This window comes from Rhizoctonia solani, chromosome 13 (genome assembly GCF_016906535.1).
Source record: "Rhizoctonia solani chromosome 13, complete sequence".
Lineage (NCBI taxonomy): Eukaryota > Fungi > Basidiomycota > Agaricomycetes > Cantharellales > Ceratobasidiaceae > Rhizoctonia > Rhizoctonia solani.
In genome coordinates, this window is record NC_057382.1 from 593402 (window position 1) to 620240 (window position 26839).

Consider the following 26839-nt stretch of genomic DNA (forward strand, 5'->3'; position numbering starts at 1 on the left):
CAATTTTATCATAGATATCGGCCATAACTTCATAAGCGTCGCCCGACATGCTAGGTTTGTGTGGCACAGTTTTACAAAACTAGAAACATTGGCCAAATTGACTTTGACTGTAACAGAAACTATCGTGCGCCAAAAGAACAGCGTCAAATCGTGAGTCTTTTTGTGTAGTTCCTGGGGTTGGAGCGCTCACAGTCTATCAGCGGATACTGTACATGCCTTTCGTTTATGGAGTCGTTAATTGGCTGGCTTATCGTTTTATTCATCAATATGTGTGAGTACCTGCCGTACATCTAGCTAGAACTTATTTCTAATCTCCATTTTTAGGTATTTGTCCCTGATCTACGTTGGTGAGCCCCGCTAGGCTCACACTATTGTACAATGCTCATTACAATCCAGTCTACGAGGTTTTTGCACTAGCTGCTTTCTTGTAAGTGTGACATTCTTTTGTACTCCGATCGGGTTGTGAAGCGTGTTGTTATAGGTATCTTATGATTGAATATGTCTCGAATGCCGCTGCAACCAATTCGCTTGAGGAAGCATTAGTGAAGAAAGACAAGGCTAGGTTGCCTGCTCCTGTGGGTAACTTAGAACGACACATAGGCATGACATGCAGCTCATACGTTCACAGTGGTGCTGTTTCCGTTACAGACCGACTAAATCATACTTTATACACATGGTCAAAGTTTGTTCTCTCTTCTTGTCTTATAGAAAGCCTCTGGTTGACACTCGCTCTAATCTACAGTGGCTTGTGCTTCAATTCATTATAATTAGGCCGATTGTCTCGGTTATATCGATTACATTACACGCTCTGGGCGTACTGTGTCCATCGAAAATGAATCCTAAATATCCCAACCTCTGGCTGACCATAATCGATCTCTTGAGTATGATGTATGTGAATGGCTTGAACAAATCAATCATAATTACTGATACAATCTTGGATAGGACCGCTATGTACGGCCTGGTGAGCCAGCTCACCCTCAGCCATCTGTATTTTCTCACTATTTATCGCAGCTTCTGTTTTATAACCTCACCAGAAAAGAAATTGAAGGGCACCGGCCGCTGCTAAAGTTCTTGATTATTAAAGGAATCGTAGCTCTCACCGTCATCCAGGAGTTTGTAGTGAGTTTGTCCCAAACCCATTACAGTTAGTTATGCGTATCTAAATTGCACACGTGAATACCTTAGTTCAGACTCCTTCGTACATCTGATAAGATCAAACCTAGCGAGAATTTTCCAGCTGCCGAAGTTGCTGACAGCCTCAATGCCTTTTTGTTGTCGATTGAAATGGCGGGAGCTGCCGCAGCCATGTTGGTAAGCCACATCGCGCACTATATCGTCAGCGGTTGAATACAGGCATATTGACAATTGCACCATAGTCGGCGTTTTCTGCGTCGGAACATTCCAATGATGCAAAACCAAGGGGGACGATTGCGCAAGCGATTCTCGATAGTGTGAACTTCGGTACGGAATCTGCTATAAATCACCGTTGGATTTTCCGTTCTGACGCTGACGGACCATTTTCAACAGGCGACTTTATGTCCGAAATAAAGCAATCTGTAGTCTTTTTCTGGTATCGCCGTCAAAACAGATCGCGTAGAGCGAGTGAAGAGCCATTTACAACCTTGAACTACCATAAACCCAGCGCTGATGGGATAGCTAGTGGTCGTACATCGTCCATAAACCTGGAATCCGGATTGTCATCCAAGGACGGGACCAGAGTTGTAGTATCACCAGTTTAAGAAAGATGCTGAGGGGATTTTCGTTGGAGGGGGGGACGAATCTGGTTTCTTCTTTTCATCTTAACTCGGACTAGAATGTTATAGAACGATCCAAACAGCAAAGTATACATCCATTTTCAGACACAGCTAGCCGAAACCCAAAGCCTCGATGTATCACTGCACATGCCAACCCCGTATTTCGGGCCTTGTGAGAAAAGGAATGACTACTGCGCCCCACAGTAGATTTTCATGATTCAATGCCTGGTAGAATCCAGTGATAATAGGGGGGATATGTTCGCGCTGGCCAGATACCGGCGTCGTTCCAGTTTAAATTCCTGAAGGGCCTATCGAAGTCCGGTACGATTCATAAAATGGGAGCGGAATTCATTCGGCTTGCATCTCCCTAACTCTCAGCGGAGTACAGAATATCATCTAAAAGTGTTATTCCGAACAACTATACGTCCAGATCGTATGCGCAAATTCTATAAAGAAGTCAATACTGCGGGGAAATAGGCTGCTTGATTTCAGTTGATGAGTTCTTGGTGCATGGTGATTACCTCTTGGTGCGCGTGTTCACCGATAACTAACTCAATGTCCGAGTTAGGTGGGTGAAACGGCCCCGGGTTCTAAAGTCTTGCCGAGCCCCCGGACCACCATCTGATTTTGCATACTACCAATTTATTTTAAATAATTAACTTGGCCTTGAGATAATTAGTTTTTACGAGGATCTTTAATAATGAAAGATATTTGCTAGTCATTTTGTCGTGACCACCGCCGCCAGCGCAAGACTGGCCACTCGCCACCAGACATCGTCGATGTGGCTCCCGTCCCGGTCAAGCTCTCGGGACCGAATGCGATGTCTTTACGAGAGATATTTTGACGATCGGACTCAGGGCGAAATCAAAGTTAGAGAAAGGCCTGTTTTGTCTTAGCAAAGGTGAAGATCCTGTAGTTCTTGGGTGCGTGGTGATTGCAGTAGCTTTACGTGTTGGCATTCGATCGTATGTACCAATACGTGGCATTCAGTTTACAAATCTCTCTAGTCAGTCCATCTATGGATTCGATGTGCCCAAAACTACAGATAAAACTAACTCGTAAATTAATTTGGAACCAGTTTATATTTTCAAAAAATTAAGTTACGCCCCACCTCCCCACAACTCCCGATCAATTTACTTTCAAATTATCCACAACGGCCTATTACTTTAGGGGGCACCGATAGATCTGAGCTGTCTGTACGATCGAATCTGGCTGTCGTGGCAGATTTAGATCCAGCCACCACATCGGTTGTGAGGGTCGGATAGAACGGATCCGGGCCGGGTTCTTGGCTTGAGATCTACGGAATATTCAGATGATGGGGCGTTGCGAGGTCCCGCCTACGTGGTGGATTGAGCACATAGAGCGCAACCGCAGGATTCTAGACAAGCCTGGGAGGAAGGAGAACGGCTCTCCAATTTCGGGAAACATGCGCGAGTGGATCAAGGCACGCGGACTAGAGGGGCGAGACCTCCCCGCAGTTCAAGCGCATACAGTGAGCGCAGAAGCTTAATGAATTCATATAGCCGACCGACCATGCATGGCAAGGCCGTAGTGGGGGAGGGGGGCACGGAATGTATTCATGCACAGATCCGGATGCGATAGCGTGTGGCGTATTCGTACTTGTTGGGCACGTGCTGGTCCGTGCATTCGTCGAGTATAAAATTGCACCATCCTGGACGTTCAACCTACACCACAACACCACCCCCTTACAGACTTTCAACCAAAAAATATATATACAAAGTCATGTCAGCCAAGATCTACGTTGGTTAGTATTGCGTTCTCATTAATCATTTGCCTGCGTGTGGGGTGTCCGAGTGGCCGTTCCGTCGTTTCCGTGTATGCGTTTTGTGGTGTTGCCTCCTGACTCTGTTTGCCTTTTTGCCTCTCGTTCGAATTCGTTTGGATTGGAATGTGCATGTAGGTAACTTGTCGTGGAACACCAATGATGATACCTTGCGTGAAGTTCGTGGTTTCGTGTGATCTTGCTGTTTTTTGTTTGCTAAATTGATGAGTTAGGCATTCGGGCAGTATGGCCAAGTTCTTGATGTACGTTTCCTTGCAGGTGGTTTGCATATTGATACGGTAGACTGATCGTGATGCAGTCGATTGTGATGCGTGACCGTGAGACTGGTCGCTCCCGTGGCTTTGGATTCGTCACGTACTCGAATGAACAGGAGGCTCAGAATGCCATCAACTCGTAGGCTAAACCCGATGTAGATCATTTGCAAAGGCTGACATTGTTCGCAGCATGAACGAGCAGGAGCTCGATGGTCGTCGCATCAAGGTTAACAGTGCCAACCAGCGCACTGGCGGCGGCGGAGGTGGAGGTGGAGGATATCAAGGCGGAGGAGGCTACCAAGGCGGCGGAGGCTACCAGCAAGGTGGTGGCTATGGCGGTGGAGGATACCAAGGTGGTGGAGGCTACCAGCAGGGTGGCTACGGCGGCGGAGGCTACCAACAGGGTAAGTGAGATTGCACCCAGATAAGGAATCTGTATTGACAAGTGTCACGGATTACATAGGCTATGGCCAGCAAGGTGGCTACGGAGGCGGATACTAAATCTGCATGCCCTCGAGCAGGTCCAGTGTGTCTTTGGTTTTGTGAATCCCGAGTCGTGTGTCTGCGTGCGCCTTTGTTGTGATTTATGTGTAACCATAGTGTAACAGTACATTCTGGCCCTCTGAATCGTGAATAATCCGAGTTGATATCTTATATCTTTTGGTGTGGGATTTTATAAAATTATATATTGGCGCCTGGAATGTTGGAATTGCCTGGTCCGTGCGCAATCGAAGAGGGATCGGCCTATTAGAAGCGCAGGTGTGGTTGCCGGAATCCCACTCCAACTCAACCACCAGCTGTCTTGTCTTGGGTTTTGTTTTCCGAGTTCTGAGTTCTGCAGTCTCTCTGATCTCATCGTTTCGGCTTTATCTCTATATACTTCTTTCTCTGTGTGCATATAACTATGAACGGTGCTAAAATCTATGTCGGTCAGTTCCGTGCCACATGAACGTGGCGGCCCCTTGCTGACCCAGACCGTTCCAGGCAATCTCTCGTGGAACACCAATGATGATACGCTGCGAAACGTAAGTCTCCGCTCCCAAACATAGGCTCAATCCGACTAATCGAGATTGGATCAGGTTTTCAGTCAATATGGCAATGTCCTCGACGTGCGTCGGTCTTCTGATCCCTGCCGATCACATCTTGACACATATCTTTGTAGAGTATCGTCATGCGCGACCGCGAGACCGGTCGTTCCCGCGGATTCGGCTTTGTGACCTATGCTACCCAGGACGAGGCTACTGGTGCTATTGCTACGTATGTCCTATCATGTTCTTATCCCACACTTGAGCTCAATTTACTTTTTCATTTCGTTCCAGCGCCAACGGAATTGACCTCGATGGGCGCCAAATTAAAGTCAATCTTGCCAACGCTCGTGGGAGCGGGGGAGCAGGTGGCCCAGGCGGACCTGGGGCCATGTATCCTCCGCAGCCTGGATTTGGAGGTGGATACCCAGGCTTCCCAGGGAGCGGATACGGTGGTGGCGGAGGCAAGTTCCCCTCTATGCTCTCTAGCATCTGGGCTAACGACGGTGCAGCTCCGTATGGCGGTGCTGGATTTGGCGGATACCAGCCTCCCCAAGGAAATGCCGGTTTTGGAGGTAAGTCACAATCGGCGCCACGCAACGGTCCGGCTAATTGGAATTCCCTAGGCTTCAATCAAGGTCCTGCTGGCTACGGCGCACCGCCTAACCAGTTCCCGCCCAACCAAGGCGGGTACCCTGGCCAATATTAGGCTATCTACAGGGCCAATACCCTTTATTTGAATCCCTTTTCAACTGTACAAATATATCTTCCTTGTTCATATTTTCCCATTCCACTCCTTGTCTTGGCTGGTCTTGCGCTGTATAACATGTGATCGTTCCTAGTCTTACGGATGTACTTGTAAGAGGGATTGTTTGTATGTGTCCTTGGTACTGGCAAATGCATGTGTGGGTTATTTTATGTGCCTTTTGTCTCGGAGATTAGAGCTATAGTTGATAAAAGTAATTCGATCATTATTTGCTTATCACAACTAGAGCAGGCAAAAGTGCGACTGGAGACACACTGCACACGTAAACCAAGCTCGCCATCGCTTGCAATAGCACTATGGCTCTCACCTTGTTAGCACCGGACAAATAAGCCCCATCTGATTCTCGTCAGGGGCGCAGCTGCATGCATAAGCATGTGATTGTGATTGACAAGGTCGCTCTCGGCCAATACGCAAAGAGTCTCTACAACTCGGGTTGAAGATTCATCAGGGGTCACAGAAGAGCTTTTTACGCTAGAAATGCCTGGAAGTCAAAGCTGGTACGCACGGCAACGATATTAGGGGTAAACAAGGCATAAACGCCCAGGTAGGAACCCGCTCGGAACCAGAGCTTGGTCCGACTCCGCATGCCTTTGGTTTTCTGGGTCTATTCGTTGTCCGGAATACTATTTAGAGCGAACCATAAGCCTAATTAAATTCAGAGCCGAGCCAGTGACTTACCTAATAGGTCGATTATTCCAAGGTTCGTGGGTAGATTGTACGAACCTTGGGGATTCAGGGAGCGGTCCAATCGAGAATGCGATCGTATTACACTCACATATCGGTTTTATACAGCAGTATAAATGACAATACGATGTTTTCCTGCTACAAAATAGTGAGAAGCTACGCATAAATGATACTCTAAGAGCGCCGCACTGCCTTATTGCCGCAAGTCGACGGAAGCATAGCTCATTCCAGATTTATGTCTGAATTCAACTTTATTCATGTATTCAAATCAAAACTATCAAGAAGTTGTGCGCCTCATTATTATCATAATACCTTAGGGCTTGGCCACCCCTAGCCATACTATGCGATTAACACTCGTACTAATTTATTTTAGAAAATGAACTATTGAGTTGCCGAGGAGATACTTACCCTTAAGCTTCCAAAGCGAGGGAGAGGCATTGGGAGGCCAATCAGACTGCGACATGTGAGATGCGATAGCCTCGTACGAATTACCTGTTGTAGCATTGAGCTCGGGTAAGTATCCATCGTGGTATATATACAGAGGCGTACCCCCGTAATAAACAACGGTACCGACGCTGTAGTATGTATTGGCCGCCCAAGGAGTTAACAGGGTTGACTGGAATAGAAAGGTCAGTGACTTGGTAGAACATGTTGAGAGCCCAGGTCCAATGTACCATCTACGTAATGGTGTTAGTTCAGTTCAACGTTCAACGTAATCAGACCGACATACTTTGGTGCAAGTAGTAGCTAGTGAGCAGATGTTTTGAACGGGACGTATGTGACTAGTCAACCAAGACACCCCCTCTTATATACCTATATCTTGTGTACAGCGAGGGGCGCTGGACTTGGGTGTAGGCTCACTCTTCACAATAGGATAGTTCCCATACAGCTCAGTCTGGGCTGTAGATCGAGGGTAGGTACCCCTTGTACAACGAACGCTGGTGAAAACCCCCACATCCACTACCCACATGTCAAATGGCTAGAACAAATGAATCCATATGGGAATCTTCTGGTTTCAAGTAAACGCCCATCTCCGAGCGCAAAACTGGGATATTCTATCGCCCATTTCACAACGTTGCGGAATATTAGGAGCGGTGGTGTTGTGTCACCTCTTGTGATTGGTACAGGTGGTTGAAATGCGCATGTATAAAACTTCAAGGGCTCCATGAGCCGCACTGTACTTTCTTCTCCATAAGATAGCATAATGGGAAAAACTCCGCAGCTAAAATAAGGATACGTCGAGCTATGACAAGGAGGCAATGCAGCGTCTGTACACCACAAAATGCTAACAGCTTTGCTTTAGATCCATTAGGCGTTAAACTACCTAACCATGGGGGCTCATATACACCCCAGATCTTGGTTTCTTTTGAGAAAATTAGGGGTCAAGTAGTCCACTTGGTGAGGCAGAAATAGAGTCGGGCCAATTGTAACACTGAATACAAGCACGTTTTATGCCTGTGATGTGCGCATATACTTTACCTAACCACAGTTGGTGCCAGATGTTCAACGATTGAAGTACATTTAAATAGGTAGTATTGTCGATAACAAGAGGGGGGGAAGGAAAGATGGACCACAGGTAGGAGACACCCCAGCTGAATTTGGGATCGCCCTTCCGTGCAACACAGCATCGAAAGCATGAAGAACCAAGTAATATTGGGGTACTCACGGACCTTGGAGACCGCGAGAGATCCCGTAGGTGATTCGACACTTCTTTGACTCTGGCTGGAGCCCATTACCATCTGATGAGTTGTAGACGCCGCATCGCATTATTATTGTGACCCTAGTTCTGCAGAAACGCAGGTTCAAGTTGCGAATCCGCATCGATGAATACTTTATATGATGATTTCATGTATTATATATGACCAACCTGGTTATATCCACCTGTCAGAAACAAGAAGTGGGAGATTTTATTTTTTGGGCAAATTTATTGTACTATTATGAGCACCAAGCACCACGAAGGGGCGGGTAAACTGGGTTGCTTGCAGAGCAAACCTGGTTAGTCAAGCCGGCGCATATTAGCACTATATTACTCAAAATACACTCCCCAAGATACAAGTATTACTAGAACAACAATCTATGGTAATCTCGTGCAAGGTCTGGTTATTATCCAGACCAACGGGCAAGTGAACGCACGCATCATAGCCAAATGTGTATTTGCCCCAAGATTCAAGGTTCACATTATTCAAACCAGACCAAACCACAAAACCTCCATCATCCTGTACTATACTACAGAACAGCATGCGGAACAATGTCTGATATCACCCTATCTCCGCAAGTCCACCCATACTCCAAAAAATAGACTTGAATCAGCCCACTATCAAACCAATTAGGCAATGCCCCAATGCGAAGAGCTGCTAGGCGGCAAAATCAATTGTTGATTGCGACTGGTATAGATTACCTGTGACAGAAGGGACGGTCCGGGGGAGGGGCTTCAGATTGAGTGCATATATGCTACGACTTACTTGTTCAGACGTATTGACCGCGATAAGTCAATATTGTAGGATCTATGGTTTACATCGAGGCACCAAGGGGACTCTTATTTAGATATAATGGGTAATACTGGTTGTTTTGGTTGAAGCCAGATGTTGATAGCAAGATGTACCATCTAAATATATGCGCAAAGGTTAGTCGAGACAGGGCAAACACGACAAAGACGGCGTACTTGGAGAGAGTGGAATAGTAGTTGCTCAGGTGGGCGTTGTAGACGAGACAATGCTGGCAACCATCCCAGCTAGTTTTCCTTTATAACCCTGCATATATATGCGTTGTATGCACGAGGGAGCGCCAAGTCAAAATTTAGGCGCAAGTTTACTCTCCACAATAAGATGGATCAGGCTGGAGGATATCCATGGTCTTATCCAGAAACACAACAAGGGCCGTAAAAACTTTGCCCATCATTTGGAGCAAACGACTATAGAATAGTAGGCTCTCATCCTTACAGTGCCCAGTGCAATACACAACACACGTGTAGTCCACTTTTCATTCCACACCTCAGAAAAGCCATCACCATTCAAAACTTTATATGTTCAGTGTAATTGAGGTAACAAAACACAAAGAAAGAAATCAAAAAAGAAAAAAGAAAAAAATGAACCCAAACTCAGACCTCTCCATCCCTTGTATTACTATTGCTCTTGTCCTGGCCGTCAAATGCCTCATAATTAATCAATTATAGATAATAGCTACATGATCTTGCAAATTTCCCCCAAATCTCTTGGTATCAACACTTGCACAAACTTATTTTAGAAAAACAAATTATTGAACTGATAAGGAGATGCTTACCCTTAAGCTTCCAAAGCGAGGGAGAGGCATTGGGAGGCCAATCAGACTGCGACATGTGAGATACAATAGCCTCGTACGAATTACCTGTTGTAGCATTGAGATTGGATAAGTATCCATCATGGTATACATATACAACATATACAGAGGCGTACCCTGGTGTTCAACAATGGCACCGGTGCTGTAGTATGTGTTGGCCACCCAAGGAGTTAACAGGGTTGACTGGAATAGAAAGGTCAGTGACTTGGTAGAACATGTTGAGAGCCCAGGTCGGATGTACCATCTACGTAACAGCGTCAGTTCAGTTCAGCGTCCAATGTAATCAGACTGACATACTTTAGTTCAACTAGCAGCTAGTGAGTAGATGTTTTGAACGGGACGTATGTGACTGGTCAACAAAAATGCCCCTCTTATATACCTATATCTTGTGTACAGTGAGAGGCGCCGGACTTGGGTGTAGGCTCACTCTTCACAATAGGATAGTTCCCATGCAGCTCAGTCTGGGCTGTAGATCGAGGATAGGTACCCCTTGTACAACGAACGCTGGTGAAAACCCTCACATCCACTACCCACATGTCAAATGGCTAGAACAAATGAATCCATATGGGAATCTTCTGGTTCCAAGTAAACGCCCATCTCCGAGCGCAAAACTGGGATATTCTATCGCCCATTTCACAACGTTGCGGAATATTGGGAGCGGTGGTGTTGTGTCACCTCTTGTGATTGGTACAGGTGGTCGAAATGCGCATGTATAAAATTTCAAGGGCTCCATGAGCCGCACTGTATTTTCTTCTACATAAGATAGCACAATGGGAAAAACTCAGCAGCTAAAATAAGGATATGTCGAGCTATGACAAGGAGGCAATGCAGCGTCTGTACATCACAAAATGCTAACAGCTTCGCTCTAGATCCACTAGGCGTTAAACTACCTAACCATGGGGTCTCATATACACCTCAAATCTTGGTTTCTCTTGGGGAAAATTAGTGATCAAGTGATCAACAGGGTAGAAATAATGTCGTGTTAGTGTAACACTGAATCCAAACACGTCCTGTGTCGGTGATGTACGCATATAATTTAATTAACTACAGTTGATGTCATATAGTCAACTATTGAAATGCGTCTGAATGATACAATGGTACCAATAGGAGGAGAAAAGAGGGGCAAATCGCCCGAGCTATGAGGCACTCCAGCTGAATTTGGAATCACTCTCGCGTGCAATACAGCACCGAAAGCACACAGAACCAAGTAATACCGGGATACTCACGGATCTTGGAGACCACGAGAGATCTCATGGACAATTCCACACTTCTTTGACTCTGGCTGGAGCCCATTACCATCTGATGAGATGTAGGCGCGTCATCGCCTTGCTATCGTGACCCTAGTTCTGCAGAAGCGCGGGCTCAAGTCGTGAATCCGTATCAATGAATATTTTATATGAAGATACCATATATCGTGTATGAACAACCTGGGTGTATGCAGCTGTAAGAAACAAGAAGTGGGATTTTTTTTTGGACACATTTATTGTAATATTATGAGCACCAAGCACCACAAAGGGGCGGGTAAACTGGATTGCTTGCAGAGCAAACCTAGGTAGCCAACCGGTTCATGCTAGTACTTGATTACCCAAAATACGCTCCCCAAGATACAAGTATTACTAGAACAACAGTCCATGGTGGCTTCATGCAAGGCCTGGTTGTTATCCAGACCAACGGGTGGGTGAACGCGCGCATGATAGCCAATCGTGCATTTGCTCTAATCATATTGTTCAAACCAGACCAAACCACGAGGCCTTCATCCATCTGTACTATACTACGGAACAGCATGCAAAACAATGACAGATATCACCCCTGTCTCCACAAGTCCGCCATACTCCAAAAAAATAGACTCGAATCAGCCCACTACCGAAACGATTGAGCGATGTCTCGATGCGCAGAGCTGTCGGCGGGGGAGGGGGAGGGGGTTCAAATTGGGTGCATATATGCTATGAGCTGGTTGTTCAGACGCATTTACCGCGATAAGGCGATTTTGCCGGATCTATAGTTTACATCGGGGCACCAAGGGGGCACTCTTTTTTATATCACCTGTATATGTATTATGTACACGAGGGAGCGCCAGTCAGATTCAGGCGCAAGTTTACTCTCCACGATAAGATGGGTCAGTTCAGTGGCTATCAATAGCCTTATTTGAGAACACAACGAGCGCCGTAAAAAAACCCAGAACTCCAACTTTGCCCATCAATTGGAGCAAAGGAATCTAGAGTAGCAGGTTCTTATCCTTACAGTGCCCGGTGCAATACACAACACACGCGCGGTCCACTTTTCATTCCACACCTCAAAAAAATCCATCACCATTCAAAACTTTATCTATTCAATGCAATTGAGATAACAAAAAACGAACAAAGATATCCAAAAAAAAAACGAAAGAAAAAAGTGAACCCAAACTCAGACCTCCCCATCACTCGTATTACTATCGCTCTCGTCCTGGCCCCACACCGCAAACGCCCTCCGATCGGGCGGAGCGGTGTTTGGCGCGCGGTCGCGATGGTGCTCGCGATGGGACCGGGACGAATGCGGGTAATGCGGCGAGTGGTGGTGGTGGTGTTGGATCCCCGCGCTGTGCGGTCGACCGTCTTGCTCGATGCTCGCGTGGTACGCTTGGGATTGGGATTGGGATTGGGGTTGGGATTGGGGGGCATACTGCGGTGCATGTGAATTTGAGTTTGAATGAGAGTGGGAATGGGAATGGGTGTCTCCCGGGCGAGGAGTTTTAGCGTCCGGATTCGCGTCCTGGGATCTTGAAGTCGGACCATCTTGAGGTCTCGGTGCTCCCTGATACGTCGGAGCGCCCTCGACCGTGTGTCTGAAATGGACCTTGGGCGGATGAGGGTGCGGGACACGGAACCGGTCGGGCGAGTCGTAGCCCGACTTGTTTGTAAAGTGCGACTCGACAATGTTGTCTCTGTTGATCGCACGAGCTGCGACAGCTGCTAAACCTTTTCCTCTTCCTTCTTGTTCTGGTTCTGGTACAGAAGGGGCGTTGTTACCGTTGTGGTTGCTGTTGTTGTTGTTGTTGGCGGTGGTAGTGACAGCAGCCTCGGGACTCGAATCATCAATATCATATTTCTCCTCCTCTTCTTCCTCTTCTTCCTCCCCCTCATCTCCCCTTTTCTTAACAGCTTGGGCCCGGGACTGAGAAGAAGCCGAGGGGGCGTCTTCTTCAACCATGACAAACGACTTTTGGCGCTCGCGCTCGTTCCATTTAAACGTGCGCGAAATGGAATGGAACCAGTCGGTCGACTGTTTATCGTTGCACACGGTCGGGAACGGGTACTTCGAGGCGGTCACTTTTATATGGTCGCCGGCTACAATCCAAACCGATCTATGTTAGTAAAGTTGCGTAATAAAAAATAAAATAAAGAGGAAATAAAAAATAAAAAATAAAATAAGAGTGGAATGTGGGAGGAAAGGGAGCACAGTACGTTTGAGTTCGACCCGGCCTCGGCCATCAAAGCTGGCCCAAGCGGTGCTTCTCGAGTTGTAGGGCACACAGACGCGCAGTTCCATGCTGTCGGGTAAAAGCATCGGACGGAAGGATAGAGTGTGCGGGCAGATGGGTGTTATGAGGATCGCCGGGATTTCGGGATGGACGAGCGACCCGCCTGCAGATAACTAGGATGGCGGATGTCAAGTTATGGAATCGGCTAGGAAGAGAAACAAGACACACCGAGTATGCGGTCGATCCGGTGGGTGTGGAAACCGTCAATCCGTCTCCCTGGACAGTCGTCATATGATGCTCGTCGCCTATCCGTTGTCAATACGCGCACAACCAACCAAATGTGCAGGAGACCCACCAAACAACTCGAGCATCGAGACATACGGACTCGGGCCACGATCGATGACAAGATCGTTCAAGACCTCAAACGTCTCGACGGGCCGGGTCGTAAGACACATGATCTCCTTGTCCTTGCCGCCAGCGGTGGGCCCGCTCCCGCCGTAGCCGGCCTCGAGAGCTTCCCAGCCTCCACCCTTTTCCAAACTCTTCATTAATATCTCGCCCGTCTCGGCGCGCTTGACGGCTTTGCGGGACCGACATTCGTCCGGGTTGACGGACCGGTAGACGGTGCAACTAAATCGCATGCGAAGGTTGACGCGGATTCCATTATCGATTGCGCCGTCCATGACGGCTTTATAATCCGCGAAATCAAAGTTTGTGAGGAAACCGAGGGAGCCGAGTGCGAACGGGAGAATGGGCGGGACGATGCGCTGGAAGAGCCAAGAGGCAAAGAGGACGGTTCCGTCTCCGCCAAGAGTGACGACGAAATCGAACAAGTGGGGAGAGCGAATGCACATGTCGGATGTCCAGTAGCGCAGTTGGCCTTCGGAGGGTGGGAGGGACAGGTTATCGGTAGACGAGTTGCGGGATGACATGGCCGTCATTCGGAGGGAAGAGACCGAGCCTGTATGGTGGGATGAGGCAAGAGAGGTCGATGAGGAGGAACGACGGCGTGGTTGTCGGATAGGCACGAATAATTCGGGATAATCTCGCTCTAGTCCGGCAGCGTCGAATCGCTTCGAGTTGCGGAGCTGCGAGTCGACGTATCTGCTTGGTGTTAGTCCGAGTCAGGTGGGTCATGTAGACACATACACGACCAGACCACGTCCATCTTCTCGTTCTTTCGTCATGAGCATCAGAGCCAGTTCTCGCGTCAATTTGCTAAGTCTATTGTCCCGGGCCTTGGTGATGATCAGGACATTGTTGATCTTGCTGTGGACCCTCGCTCGGCCTGAACATCATTAGCCCCAATTGAATCGTGCCAGAGACCCGCGACGACTCACCAAGCTGCTTACTCATCTCTCTGACCCCGACCGCAGTCTCGGCCAACTGCCTAGTAAGACTGCTCGAGTACTCTTCCTCTTCCTCGTCGTCATAGTCCGGCTCGCTGCTCGATCCAGACACGGGGGGAGACGGCATGGGATGGGGTAGGTGTGGTTGTGGTTGCTGCTTGAGCCAATCAGAGAGCGACGCGCCCTTGTCGAGCAACGAATGGACAAAACACGGCGACTTGAGTGCACCCTGGATCGCTTTCCCCACCGGACCTGGTAACGGCAACGACGATGATTTTCCAACCGGAAGCGGCGACGATTTGAGGTTTGGAGTGCTATTGTGGTCGTCTTGTTCGACCTCGACCTGGATCTCGGGATGCGCTTCCGCTGTCGATGTGAATTGCAGTTGGCTCGGGCGGCGCCCTGCCATCGGCTGTGATTGGGCCGCGGGTGCAGGCGGCATAGGAGTCGTCGGAGGTGTGGAGAACGTTTCGGTATCGGGTGTCATTTTCTATTTCGATGACGTGTGGTGTTTACTCTATACGATCGAGAGAGAGGAGGGAGGAGGATTCCTAGGCTCAGCCTATGGTAATGATCGAGATACGGGACCAAAAAAATACTCCAATCGCCCCTATATCTATATACCGTTCTCTCTTTGATTTCAGAGCTCGGCAGTTGCGCTCTAGTCTTACTTTTTTCCCTCTATGCCGGTCACAACGTGTTTTTTTTTCTTTGAGTTCCATGTATAGATAGGCACAGCGAAGATGGGATTACTATGTGCTTGCATAAGTCGACCACCCTCCTGCCCCCTCGATACGATTCCACACTTGGCGACAGAAGCATGCGTCGTCGGCACTGTGTTACTCATCTACAGTAGTCTGTGCCTTGCCGAGAAGAAATGACAAACCGGTCGTAATGTTAATGCTTATCATGCCACAGTTACGGCCACTCGTTCTCACTGCTACAGTAGCATCGCTTCAGGGCCGTCCAAAACATCACAGGGAGAAGGGACGATTTTGCCCTGTATGCACTCGAGCGGATAATTGAGACCGAGGGATCAACCCAAATCACCGATTCCGGGGTCTCTGGCGAGTTCTCTCCGTGGTCCCCGGCTTGGCCTTCTTACGGCGTGTATTTGATCCTGTTATAGAGGCTGTCTATAGGTATACTTTTGCTAGACGATCGACGTGCCGCTCGTCGGTGCGATACTCAATCATAATCATCCACAACGATGGGGACATCAGTAACGTTCCCCGTCCAGGAACAAACCCGAGTGTCACTCACGCGATAAAACACGGCCACACGACTTGGACCCTCCATTTCGACGACTTTCGCGTCGCGAACTCGGTTGTAATTTGTTGTATAGTTTGAACTCGACTTGCAACGTGCAAAGTACTATAGCAAATAGGATCGTCATGTAGTTATGGTTTATCGTTACCGGGCTCGATAATCTCGGCAGCTTTTTTCATTTTACTGGCTCTTCGTCATTTGTGACCACCAACGATGTCCAATATCACTAACAGTAGTTGGCCGAGATTCCCAACTTTTCATGAGATGAAATATCAGCGCAATGTCGATTAATTATTTTAAATGTTATCCTGTAAGACGTTCTCAACGGGAAATTCTCTACTTGGACTCGTCCCTTCTTGACCATCTGGGGTAGTCCGAAGATACTCCTGTCGAACCCGAGCTTGGCTTTTATTGCCAGGCCGGCTTTGAATAAATCTACTCAATCAGGGGGGTGATAACCGGAGCGGGATAGCTTCGAGCCGTATACCCGTAAGTAATCGTCAGTTCCGAATATTGCTTGGCCGGCTGCCGGAGTATTTACCCAGACCGGTCATCAATTGAGAGCCGCATAGATGCGTTGTTTTTCTTGCACTTGCCATGCTTCTAGGGCGACTTTGAACGGTAATTCGGGATTAAATGGAGCTTGCATAACTTCAACTACAAATCCCGTTCTTACATTTGTCCAACATTAAAAAATTGTTCCTAGAGCCATCATAAAAACGTATACAAGTCTCTAGTTTCCGACTGGCTATTGTGCGCCTAAAAGCACATGCATAACCGAGGTTATGGGTCGACCACACGAGAATTGGAACCTCTAGCACATAACTGGTATCGGCTATTCAATCAACGAACGGGAACAGTATACCAACTAGCTTATGTCTATTTGTTTCGGCTATGCTGGCCAGCTGCCAGTGGTTATAAATAAGCCCAGTTTTCTCCAGCTACACTATCAATTTACTCAAGCACTTTACATCTTCCAGCTCTTTTGCTCTGATCCAACAACACTCCTGTTTCATAATGAGCATGTTAGCCAAGAACACGCTCTCCACGGCGACGCGTTTTGGTCGCGCGATCACAGGCGGCCTCTCGCTAACCCATACATCAGCTTTCACAGTGGCGTACTTCCATTATGCAAATTTCGAAGGCGCGAAGAGGCTGCCCGACTATATTAAAACTCATCCCCTGTTTTATCAAAATCTTGAGAAGAAGATAAAAGAGGGTAAAGCGTTTGTGCAAGTCAAGATTGGTGGTAGCGATCAAGTTGATAAACATGGATTCCCGGCTCCCGAGAAGCGCGAGGACGATTATTATGCTGTCAGTGCCACCAAAGATGGTTGGGGTCCAGAAACCTCGTAATGTCTTCAACTATCCATTCGGCCCCTTACTTACACTCTTGTTTTATAGTTGCTTTTCTAACATATTTGCACCCATGTCCATGGAGTCTGATCTGAGGGATACAGTATTTGGAGGTGTCAGCGATAACATCCTACTCAAACCTGGTATGTTGACCCCTCATTAACTGGGTGGATAATATATTTATGCCAAGGACTAATTCTTCCTCTTTTCAAGGTACGAGGGAGACCTTTATCCTCTGCACCTCGGGTATAGACCAAGATGTCTTCCTCGAGCGCCTAGCTAAAGTAGGCCAGAAGTACCGGGGAATAGACTTCGTGAAGCAGGGTGTTAAGGCCGAGGAAATCCTAGGAGAACTCAGGAGTGTCATTTCTGACTTGTTAGGAGAATTTATTTCGGCAAAGATTATCACCGAAGACTATCGTGCCGACCGCATGAAGAAGTTCGATGAACAAGCTGGGAAAATGACCAATGTCATCGAGGTCAACCGGAAGGAGTGGATAGACCTGGCCAATGGCAAACTGACAAACGATGAGAAGCTGTCGTGGAAGACGCTCATGTTCAAGCAAACAGGATACACCGCTATTGGTAATGGCGTCAATATTGATTTGTAGGCATAGTTGCTGGGCGTGCAAGCAATGTATGCTATCGGTTCGATTAGCTCAAGTTTCCCTCAAATGTAACGAGTTTGAATATGCTCAATTACTAAGCCTCGTTCAAGTTCTAATCATTTGAAAGATACGACGGTCACAATTTACGAATCATCCTACCAGCCATGGGTACGACAAGGACATGCTCGGTTAGCTGATCGTCGGACTGCGCAAATCTTGCCCTTGAGTCCTTATGTCAGGTGCAGAATATCCCTGGGTACAAACGGTACACCCTATTACTTGACACGAAGCACGCATATACCTATAGTAACGGTCAAGTACAATCATGCGCTCCTTAGGGAAATTTGAATTGTCTTTGGTGGGTGCTACACGGGTGCTCTGATCACTTTATTTAATAACAAAAAGGAAAGTACTATATTCTCGGTCAATATTTGCTTATTTAATTGATAATTATTGAGGCCCGCTGTGGTTTAACTACAGGGTAATGAAGAAGGGGACTTGGAGTGATAGCTAGAAATGGGTACTTTAATGAATCCGGGCTCAAAATGTTGGTAAACAGGACCGCTTGTTGGATAGAATTCCCGGTATTCAAACTAATTAAATGAGCTTTTATGACCCTTAGCTCCTCCTGGCTAGGATAAGCGACAGTGTGGTTTCGCTGTTCGTGGACGGTGTATTGTGATTGCCCGAGCCTCTCATGTCACGTGACATATTCTAGGTGCCATCCTGGATCCCAAACGAAGATTTTAGGCCCGCAACTGTGCTTCAATAAACATCGCTGTCTAGTTTTGCATTGAGAAACCCCCCGCCACTACCCTATATGTACATATAATTATCCGGGTTTCCCTATATAAGGCAGTTTTTAGCTAAAAATTTATGTGTATGCGGTGCATCGATCTTGATCGAGCCCCACGCCACACGGGTCTAAGCGCTCGCCAAGCTAATTCGTGTTCCTTGCGCCCTAATCTCCTCTAGCCCAATAGCAGGCTGTGCGGACGCTGCCATTATGAGACAATCAATTCGGTTTACGGCTTCTGCCCGTGAATATAACTAGACGTTCAATGAGAAGAGTTCCGTACTCTCTCCCCTTTCTGGGATAAGCCACCACCACTCACTCCCCAGGCCAAGAGAAATTGAACTTGAAGTACAGAAATGAGATTTCATAAGACGTTGGGCGCTGCTCTTCTCTTTTCGTTCCCTATCTCTTCAACGGCACAGACGGTAGCGGAGCTCAGTACCCAGCTCACGACGGCAGCACTCAAAATCCGAGATGCTATATCGCCAACATGCAGCTCCCTCGCGGATTGTCGGACATTCAACGATGAAGTGGTACGCATTCATCTTCTCCCTCTAAGTCTATACGAGCTAAATCGTTCTCATTATCCAGGTACCCAGATGCCAAAGACTCCAAGGGGATGCTGGGTGCTGGTGCGGGAACCACAATCCGCTACACGTAAGTTCAACAAAGGGCTTGACTGGTGCCTGGTTTTTTGGACCCGCGCTAACGATAGCCCGTTTTGTTCTAGAACTGTGCAATCTGTATGTCTAGCCCATCGGATACTACAACGACTCCAGATCAAATGGCAGCAGCTCTCGGTGGTCACACGGGTAGGTCCAGCGCTTAGTCAGTGGGATATTTGTTTTAAACAATTTGTCTATAGATTACCACACGGCCTGCAATGCGTTTGAAAAGTTGCTGAACAGCACATCCTCGGCCGTTAGTGGGACGGGTACTGCCACCCCGGGTCCCTCGGCATCGGCATCAAGCGATAGCGGTTCCAAAGCGCCCATCGGTGCTATCGTCGGTGGTGGTACGTATCACCTCACTTATCGTTCAAATCCCATCAAACTTATAATTCTCTGCAGTTGTTGGCGGAGTTGTTGCACTCATCATTGCTATACTTGTCCTTGTATTGTGGAGGCGTAACCGCAAGAGAGAGACTGTTGGGCCATCCAGCGTATCGCTCTTCTCGGGCGATAGGACAACCATGGTAGAGCAACAAGCTCGCCCTTATTCCGGTTACAGCCATCCACAAGGAACTTTTGGTCATCACGACAGTTCATTCGGTGCTCCCAATTATGCCGCCGCAACCGTGCCATACCAGGGTAACGGTATGAATTCCCCGGGAGTACCTTCCGGTGGTTTGAAAGGCGATGGCTCCTACAATAAACACCCAGAGCCAATGTCAACTCCTTACTAATTTCACGATCAGAAGTGCAATTATTCTGACGATCCTTTGGTCTTGTTCACGATTCTATTTTCTTGGGAAGGACTTTTTTCATCATGTATTGTGTTTTACAGATCCTTTGCATGTTTGTTTAATATATTTAACGTACAACTATCTCCGTGGGGTCTGATGTTCACCCAGAAATGGCCAGCCCATCCTTGTCCGGGATCGAGAGTTCCCTAACTCAAAAATGGCCTCACCTCCGATGCGCACGCTGATGCGGGGTACTGAATGAGATCGGCACGAGACGCATGCTGCAAGAAGTAAGACGAAGCACTGATATGTGTGGCGGGTCACATGTGTTTATGAGAGTTTGGTAGATGTCAGTGTGGATGTATGCGCGGTCCCCAACCGAACTATGGGTTCTGGCCTGCCTTTTCTTTTGAAAGGTTTGCCTATTGGTTCTCTCACTATAGTTTTAGGACCGACGCGGACGGCTAAACATCCAAATACAAATACATTTATGACTAACAACGGAAGAATACACCAGGGGAAGAAAACATCGATGAGCCAACAAATCCGACTCCAACACGCCTGGAGACTAGCGAAAAGCAATCTGGTAGAATAGTACGGCAATGTTCGTGTATAGTAAGGTTGTGTTTTGCGGTGGTCGAACGATGTCGATTACTGAACCAGCTCACACGAAACGAAAGTCGAAGACATCCTAAAGTGATGAATAAACATGGTTAAATCTAGCAAACCGAGACAGTTGTCGCTCAGAAGGTCGTCAGTTGACACTGCCGAAGTCGGGTCGGTATTGTTGGTTGTTTTGGGGGTTTTAGGGACAGCAGAAACAGTGATGCGTGACTATCTAGAAAGGTAAGACTGAAGAGAAATAGTGAGAAAGCAGCAAGTGTCGAAGGGGAGAAACGACCGAATAAAGCGACTCGGTAGCTGGAGGTGTCGGAAGTTACGAATTCGAAACCATTTCGACGGCGCCACATTCAATACAATGACTCCAGAGGCTGCGGCGCCCATCGAGACCAGGATGCGAGGCCAGACGGAGGCGGGGGATCTGCGAGCAATTGGCGCTAGAAGCAGCAGCGTCCAGGGGCAATCCAATAATGTCAGCACGTGGTCACCAATAGACGCGAGGAATGATCCTCGTCTAGGAACCCAGCAGTAAAGAGACCCACCCATGGTGAACAAAATCGCTAGCAATAGTTTGAGGTTGCATCAGACCGACGGTCGAGTCGGAGCGGTTCGAGGCTTGCTTCCTGGGGTCAAATCCAGGGTCGGAATCCATCATGTCGGCGTCTCCGGAGGTCGGGAACGGATACAGGTCGAAATGAGGATAGGCGGCTGGCCGAACATGGGTCAACATGCACCACGTCACGAGCCGAAATGAAACTCACGAGAGTTGTGCGAAGAGGCAGTGGTAGCAAGAGAGGCAAGTGAGGGGGCAGGGGATGGTGCATTGTCACCTGCCATATCGACATCCTCAGTAACCATAGGCTCAGCAATGGGCGCCACCTTGGTATGCTGTTCGATCCCAGATGAATAACGGTCCAGACATAGCGAGGGAGTGCGGAGAAAGTACCTTGACGGATATGTAGGTCTCACGAGCGAGCTCTTCAGCGTCGTCGAACTTGCGTTTGCTATTGAAGGCCATGACGAGGTGTAGAAGAGCTGAAATGAGGCGACGTCCGAGAAAGAGCTAGCTAAGAGCAGCAATGGTGGATGGGCGGGTGGGTTATAATGAGCAAGTGTATGCGCGTGCTAGCCAGAGAGCTAGGGGAATAAACACTTCAAGGGGTGGTGGGGAAGCTGAAGGGCGGCAGCCTAACCAGGTGTTGGGTTTTATAATTCGCAGTCAGCTTAGCGCCGTCTCACACGAATCCTGGGTTATGACCGCCCAAACTCCATTCCGCGGTGCAGCAACTGAAGAATTTCACTCATAAATCCCGAGCCGAAACCGAAGGTACTTTCAGGAAACTGTCCCATTGTGTTACATCAATCCGAAATGAATTTTGGGGTGTTAGGTCACGTGCTCGTTTTCAATACACCACTTGCTTGGTCTTGACAAACTAACTCAAACACTACCGTGTGAGCGATCCTGGAGTCTCCGAGCAATATCGGAGTCTTCGGGAAATCACGTGACTAAGGCTGGACCGGTGTGATCAAATTTTCAGCCCGGTGCAGGTTTACGTTATACGCTGTGTACATTTAGTTGTAAGCCTGCCGCTGTTGTCAGCGTAACTTCTACGGCTATTCTTGTCTGCGGAGCTTTAGACTTCGGCTGCTTCCACTCGACATTGTGTGCGATCCAAGGTCCCTCTCGGTGACAACCCGCAATCTTCAACAACAAATTATATTATCTTCGAACACGGGTGTTATCTACGCAAACTAAATGAGGTAAGTGTTAGATACCGAGGGTTCGAGACTTGGTTCCGCTTTTGGAGATGTAGATGGCGTAATACAGTCCAGTGATCTTCAGGGCCTTTGTTACAGTACTCGCATTGGAATTGAATACCAACGTCCCAATCCTTATAAATAGGAGTTTAGGGCTCTTAATTATAACACCTCGCAAGGTGCCTACTTATTGCCCGTATTGAGTGTATTCTTATCTTCATCTTGCCTAGAAAACATGGCTCTATACGAGTTATTTACTCCAACGCGTAAACAAGATGACACCACTCAAATACCAAACACGTTTGTACCACACCACGTAAGGATGTTGCACTCGGCAGTCGTAGATTTCTTTTGACCACTTGGGATTTCCTCATCGGTTACGTCACATGCTGCGTCTTGGACACAGCATTCGTGTACCACACGCGTCCTATCGCGGAGACTGGAGTTACGCCTGAATTCGATTTAGCTCCTCCGGTTGGGATTCGAGGGTATAAAAGGAGGCCTTGGTGAACGCGTATCCTCATCTCATCCACAACATCCACTCCAACACTTACTAGCTAATTCTACAAACAAAGTGAGTTGCCCTAGTTCCTATTGTGCAGTCTGTACTGATTCCCGCACATAGATGGTGCATCATGATCTCATTATCGATGCCCTCAACCAAGGTTATTAACTATTTTGGAGCAGGTTAACCCTTGGCAACCCGGTGTCGATTACAACCATGGGGACTGTGTTGAATATAAAGGTACGCGTCAACGTTATCCGTGTTAATTGGTTTCCGAGTTTAACGCCATTCCGATAGGTGCTACGTATAGGATCATCCAGCCACACTTCTCGCAAGGTGACTGGACTCCTGATGTGACCCCTGCGCTCTGGGGACGTGAATACGGAGCTGGTAAGTATCAATTGATCGATTTAATGGCCAACAATATTCTAATTATGGTATATTGAAGCCCCTACCCAACCACCGCAGCAGAGTTACAATCAACCACCGCCCGAGCAGCGTCCTTGGGATCAGCATGATCAGACCAAGGTTGAGTTTGGCGAAGAGGAAAAGCAAAAGAATTGGTACGATCTTGACCCTGAGCGTCGCAAGCAGCTCGAGGCAAGTAGAATTAAACCAAAAGCCTGCAGCTGTGCACTAATGGCGAACAGATCGGAGGCGGCCTTCTTGCCGGTGCGGCCCTTCTCGGTGGTGGCTTCCTGGCTTACAAGAAGCACAAGGAGAACGAGGAGGATAAGAAGGCTCTGGCCTGGGGCTTACAGGTTAGTAATAGTACGCTCTACGCCGATCAGTATATGTACTAATTGATTTGCGTCTGGATAGAACTGGATGACCGACGCCCAAAGGCGTTCACAGAGTTTCTATCAGGGCGGTTACTCGTATGACGCTTCGTTACCTCTAGATTATCGCGTGCTGATTGTGCGACTACTAGCGGCAAACCTACTTGGGTTTTGACCAAAGGCAACCGAATTCCTCAAGGCGCCTTCCAAGCCGGACAGGAATCCGATGGTACTCCACTATACGTCGGTCGCACTTTCTTCGAGGGGGGAATTCGTAAGTTCTCACGAATCGATTCGGCCCCGGATATTAACCTATATATGGCATAGATCCCGGTAAAGTTAGCCCCAACTTCCAGAAAGGATGTATTATTGGGTATGGCGGTGATGAGATTGAGGTATGAAATTGTTCAGGTTTGGCCAGTGGATGCATTTATTGACTCGAGCATATAGGTCGAAGACTATGAGATCTTGATAGCCGACCCACGATCTGTCCATTGGGCCGAGGCAAGTGGTACATGTAATCCACAATATCTAGGTGCACAGCCCGTTGAGGGTGGGCGTGAGCAGAATGGACCGCTCTATATTGTTCAAGCCCCATACAAGGAAGGAACTCACCCTGGCAAGACAGGACCGCATCTCCAGGGAGCGGATATTACTTACGGTGGAAAGGAAAAGGTGCAGTCACTACGAAGATTTGGAGAACTTGCAACTGACTTTCTTTTAAACAGATTGTTACTAACTACCGAATCCTCGTGTACAACTAATAATTCGTCAAGGGCCTCCTTGGCTATGAGCAAATTAATGTATATTAACGACTAAGAAAGAATAGTGATCCAAATTATCCATGCTTTGTATTTATGATGATGGCCTTTGGATATTATAGAAGGATTCTGCATCAGCTGGCCATGGGCTTACCGAATCCACCAAGCCCACCAAGCCATCAATAGGTTACGGGTATTTACCAAGGAAGCTGAATTATTGTCTCACGATGTTTAGGTAAGTTTGCGCGATACTGGAACCTCATTCCCACTGTGTATATAATAAAATTAGCCGAATACTACCATTGGGTCTAGATCAGGATTCGGCAACTTTAAACTGGCGACAAATTAGTGGTGTTTGTAGGACTGATTAGTACCACTGAATAAATTCGCTATGTTTATAAAAACCACGTGGTCGAATTACGGATTTGCCATCTATCAAGTTTAAAATAGAGATATTTTTGAAGATGGTCTCTTATTCCGATTGTTGGCTAAAGACGTTGCAGTGATATGTGTATTCGTGAGTCGGTCAATTCAATCTATTGTGGCCTGTGTCCTGATAATTACAACGTAGGACTAAATTAGTGTCAAGGCAACTCAGAGCGGTCCAAAGGAGGGGAAGCAGTGATCAATTGATGAGGTTCATATAAGAAAAGTATCCGCATCGGGGTGTCATGATGTTATACTCCTGGTAGTATTCGCTCTGGAGTTTGCTACAAATCGAAGTGAATAGCCGACTAATGGTACTGATGTGAAACTTAAGGCCCGGTACTTGCCACAAATAAAGATTTGAGGCGTCAACGGATCAGCAAGTCGAAGGAGCTGATGGAGAAGGCGAAACACGAGTAATATTTCCAGGTAGATTATGCCAGTAGATGTATTGGTAATGCAATAACAAGTATAGAGATCGCTGTGGATTACTACAGACGCATATAACATTGAGAAGTAGATATACGAAGCTGGTCGCCCTAAGGTAATCAGAACTTGCAGCTGTACGAATATTTCTGGTAAGTGAATGGCAACGACAGTAGAGAGAGAAGCGTGCCCACCTGGCGTTGGCCGTGTTCTTGGTCAGCGTCGTCGGCTCGTCGCCCTTGTTGTTGCCCTGGAACGTGTCGCACACCGATGTCAGGCTGGTGTACGAGTTCGTCTTGGTTTCGATCGTCGCTACGTCCCCGAAGTTCGAGTTCACGCCTGCAAGCAACTTGCCGTTGCGAGCGATGATGTTGCTGATCTGCACCTGGCGCTTGACCTGGGTGCCACAGTTGCCGCACGAGCGGTAGAGCTTGCCGAAGTCCTGGACGCAGTACGAGTCGATCTTGACGAGACCTGGGCGGAAATGGTAAGGCGGGCTGAAATTTGAAGCTAGGAGCACAACTCACCTCCGCCGTTGTGTTGGACGACCTTGTCGGACGCGCTCTTAGCGCCTCCGCCGGTGATGGTGGAGGTGCCGGAGCTCTGCCTGATGGTGATGGCGTCCTCGCACACGTCCTCGAACCAGACGTTGCGGATGGTGCAAGGGCCCTGGCAGTGCACACCCTCGTTCTGGTCTGCACCGATCACGGCGTTACTGCGGAGTATATGCGTCAGTACATGTATATACAGCCAGCTTGAATGGAGCAGCGACTGCAACTTACGCAAGAGTAGCGCCGGACTCGAGGATGAAGACGGCGTCCTTGGTGCCGCCCTCCTTCTGACCGCCGCACTTGACACCACGGCCGTAGCGGAGGTTCTTGCCTGCGAATCGACGCATATAAGTATATGTGAAGTAAGTTGGTACATCTGGGACTTACCATCAAAGGTCTCGCCAGCCTTGATGGTGCGAGCTGCGGACAGCTTGACGTTGGTGGATGCGGATGGGTTGGGGAACGAGCAGCTGGCCGCGCGCTTCTCCGAAGGAGCCGCGAGCGCAGTCTGAGCGAACATGCCGGCGACGATGGCAAGGGTAGCGAGCGAGAGCTGAACCATGATGGTGTAGGTAGTAGTAGGCTAACGAGAGGCTGGTAGTAGAGTAAGTCTGAGCTGAAGATGCTCAGCACTCCTCCCGCTGCTTTTCTTTTATACATAACTACATCCCGTGCCTTGGACTCTCGTGTTGGCACAGTGACTATCAGCTGTCTCTGGCCACTCACTACATGTGATTTGGTATTCGCTTGGTGCTCGTATAAGGTTACCTTGCTCTGCGTGTCTTCTGTCGGTCATTATGCCAAGCCAGCTTTGACGTGTCATCGCTTTCACATTATAATCGTATTTGCTCACCCGGCCCGGCCAAAGAGTCGCTAGGCACATACCCGTGTGAATCAACTAGTGGAGACAACTATGTCAGTATTTGATCACACCGTCAAATGCATATGATAGCCGAGCATGGATCGATTGCCCAAGTGCCAACACTAATTAACCATGTAGTTGTATAAGCTTCATATGACACACTTTAATGAAAATTATGCTCATGAGCTGGCTAGACCTCGGCGCGGGGTTTATCTCGTGAAAATTAATCGCAAAAACTAAAGCAAGCAACGAGGCTAGGTACAATGACAACCAAGCCAGGTATAATGACGGCCAAGCCAGGTATAACC

The 26839-nt window shown here is 48.0% G+C and overlaps 8 protein-coding genes across 8 annotated transcripts; 5 read left to right on the forward strand and 3 right to left on the reverse strand.

Moving 5' to 3' along the window:
• Nucleotides 1-212: 212 nt before the first annotated feature.
• RhiXN_07040 (Organic solute transporter Ostalpha) lies at nt 213-4313 on the forward strand (the record flags this gene model as incomplete). The annotated part of the gene is made up of 15 exons (XM_043326856.1): nt 213-271; nt 325-347; nt 397-427; nt 482-575; nt 629-682; nt 743-888; nt 943-961; nt 1012-1119; nt 1186-1311; nt 1377-1461; nt 3676-3716; nt 3771-3800; nt 3857-3951; nt 4002-4216; nt 4276-4313. The coding sequence occupies 15 exons, from the start codon at nt 213-215 to the stop codon at nt 4311-4313; spliced, it is 1164 nt and encodes a 387-aa protein (XP_043185328.1).
• A 403-nt stretch (nt 4314-4716) lies between these two features.
• RhiXN_07041 (RNA recognition motif protein) lies at nt 4717-5546 on the forward strand (the record flags this gene model as incomplete). The annotated part of the gene is made up of 6 exons (XM_043326857.1): nt 4717-4741; nt 4797-4837; nt 4892-4921; nt 4975-5069; nt 5132-5412; nt 5464-5546. 6 exons carry the CDS (start codon nt 4717-4719, stop codon nt 5544-5546), a joined length of 555 nt encoding a protein of 184 aa, XP_043185329.1.
• Nucleotides 5547-12005: 6459 nt separating this feature from the next.
• RhiXN_07042 (ATP-NAD kinase) lies at nt 12006-14895 on the reverse strand (the record flags this gene model as incomplete). The annotated part of the gene is made up of 6 exons (XM_043326858.1): nt 12006-12925; nt 13043-13232; nt 13288-13364; nt 13415-14163; nt 14209-14347; nt 14400-14895. 6 exons carry the CDS (start codon nt 14893-14895, stop codon nt 12006-12008), a joined length of 2571 nt encoding a protein of 856 aa, XP_043185330.1.
• Nucleotides 14896-16694: 1799 nt separating this feature from the next.
• RhiXN_07043 (uncharacterized protein) lies at nt 16695-17644 on the forward strand (the record flags this gene model as incomplete). Its single annotated transcript, XM_043326859.1, has 3 exons — nt 16695-17029; nt 17082-17176; nt 17247-17644. 3 exons carry the CDS (start codon nt 16695-16697, stop codon nt 17642-17644), a joined length of 828 nt encoding a protein of 275 aa, XP_043185331.1.
• Nucleotides 17645-18911: 1267 nt separating this feature from the next.
• On the forward strand, nt 18912-19842 carry RhiXN_07044 (SKG6 domain-containing protein; the record flags this gene model as incomplete). Its single annotated transcript, XM_043326860.1, has 5 exons — nt 18912-18970; nt 19029-19094; nt 19191-19249; nt 19303-19452; nt 19508-19842. 5 exons carry the CDS (start codon nt 18912-18914, stop codon nt 19840-19842), a joined length of 669 nt encoding a protein of 222 aa, XP_043185332.1.
• Nucleotides 19843-20779: 937 nt separating this feature from the next.
• On the reverse strand, nt 20780-21481 carry RhiXN_07045 (uncharacterized protein; the record flags this gene model as incomplete). The annotated part of the gene is made up of 4 exons (XM_043326861.1): nt 20780-20900; nt 21006-21171; nt 21225-21351; nt 21410-21481. The coding sequence occupies 4 exons, from the start codon at nt 21479-21481 to the stop codon at nt 20780-20782; spliced, it is 486 nt and encodes a 161-aa protein (XP_043185333.1).
• A 1365-nt stretch (nt 21482-22846) lies between these two features.
• On the forward strand, nt 22847-24269 carry RhiXN_07046 (uncharacterized protein; the record flags this gene model as incomplete). The annotated part of the gene is made up of 10 exons (XM_043326862.1): nt 22847-22849; nt 22909-22966; nt 23024-23116; nt 23175-23330; nt 23384-23487; nt 23549-23604; nt 23658-23779; nt 23833-23900; nt 23956-24180; nt 24234-24269. The coding sequence occupies 10 exons, from the start codon at nt 22847-22849 to the stop codon at nt 24267-24269; spliced, it is 921 nt and encodes a 306-aa protein (XP_043185334.1).
• Nucleotides 24270-25240: 971 nt separating this feature from the next.
• On the reverse strand, nt 25241-26231 carry RhiXN_07047 (pectate lyase; the record flags this gene model as incomplete). Its single annotated transcript, XM_043326863.1, has 5 exons — nt 25241-25253; nt 25313-25592; nt 25646-25833; nt 25901-26000; nt 26057-26231. The coding sequence occupies 5 exons, from the start codon at nt 26229-26231 to the stop codon at nt 25241-25243; spliced, it is 756 nt and encodes a 251-aa protein (XP_043185335.1).
• Nucleotides 26232-26839: the final 608 nt, after the last annotated feature.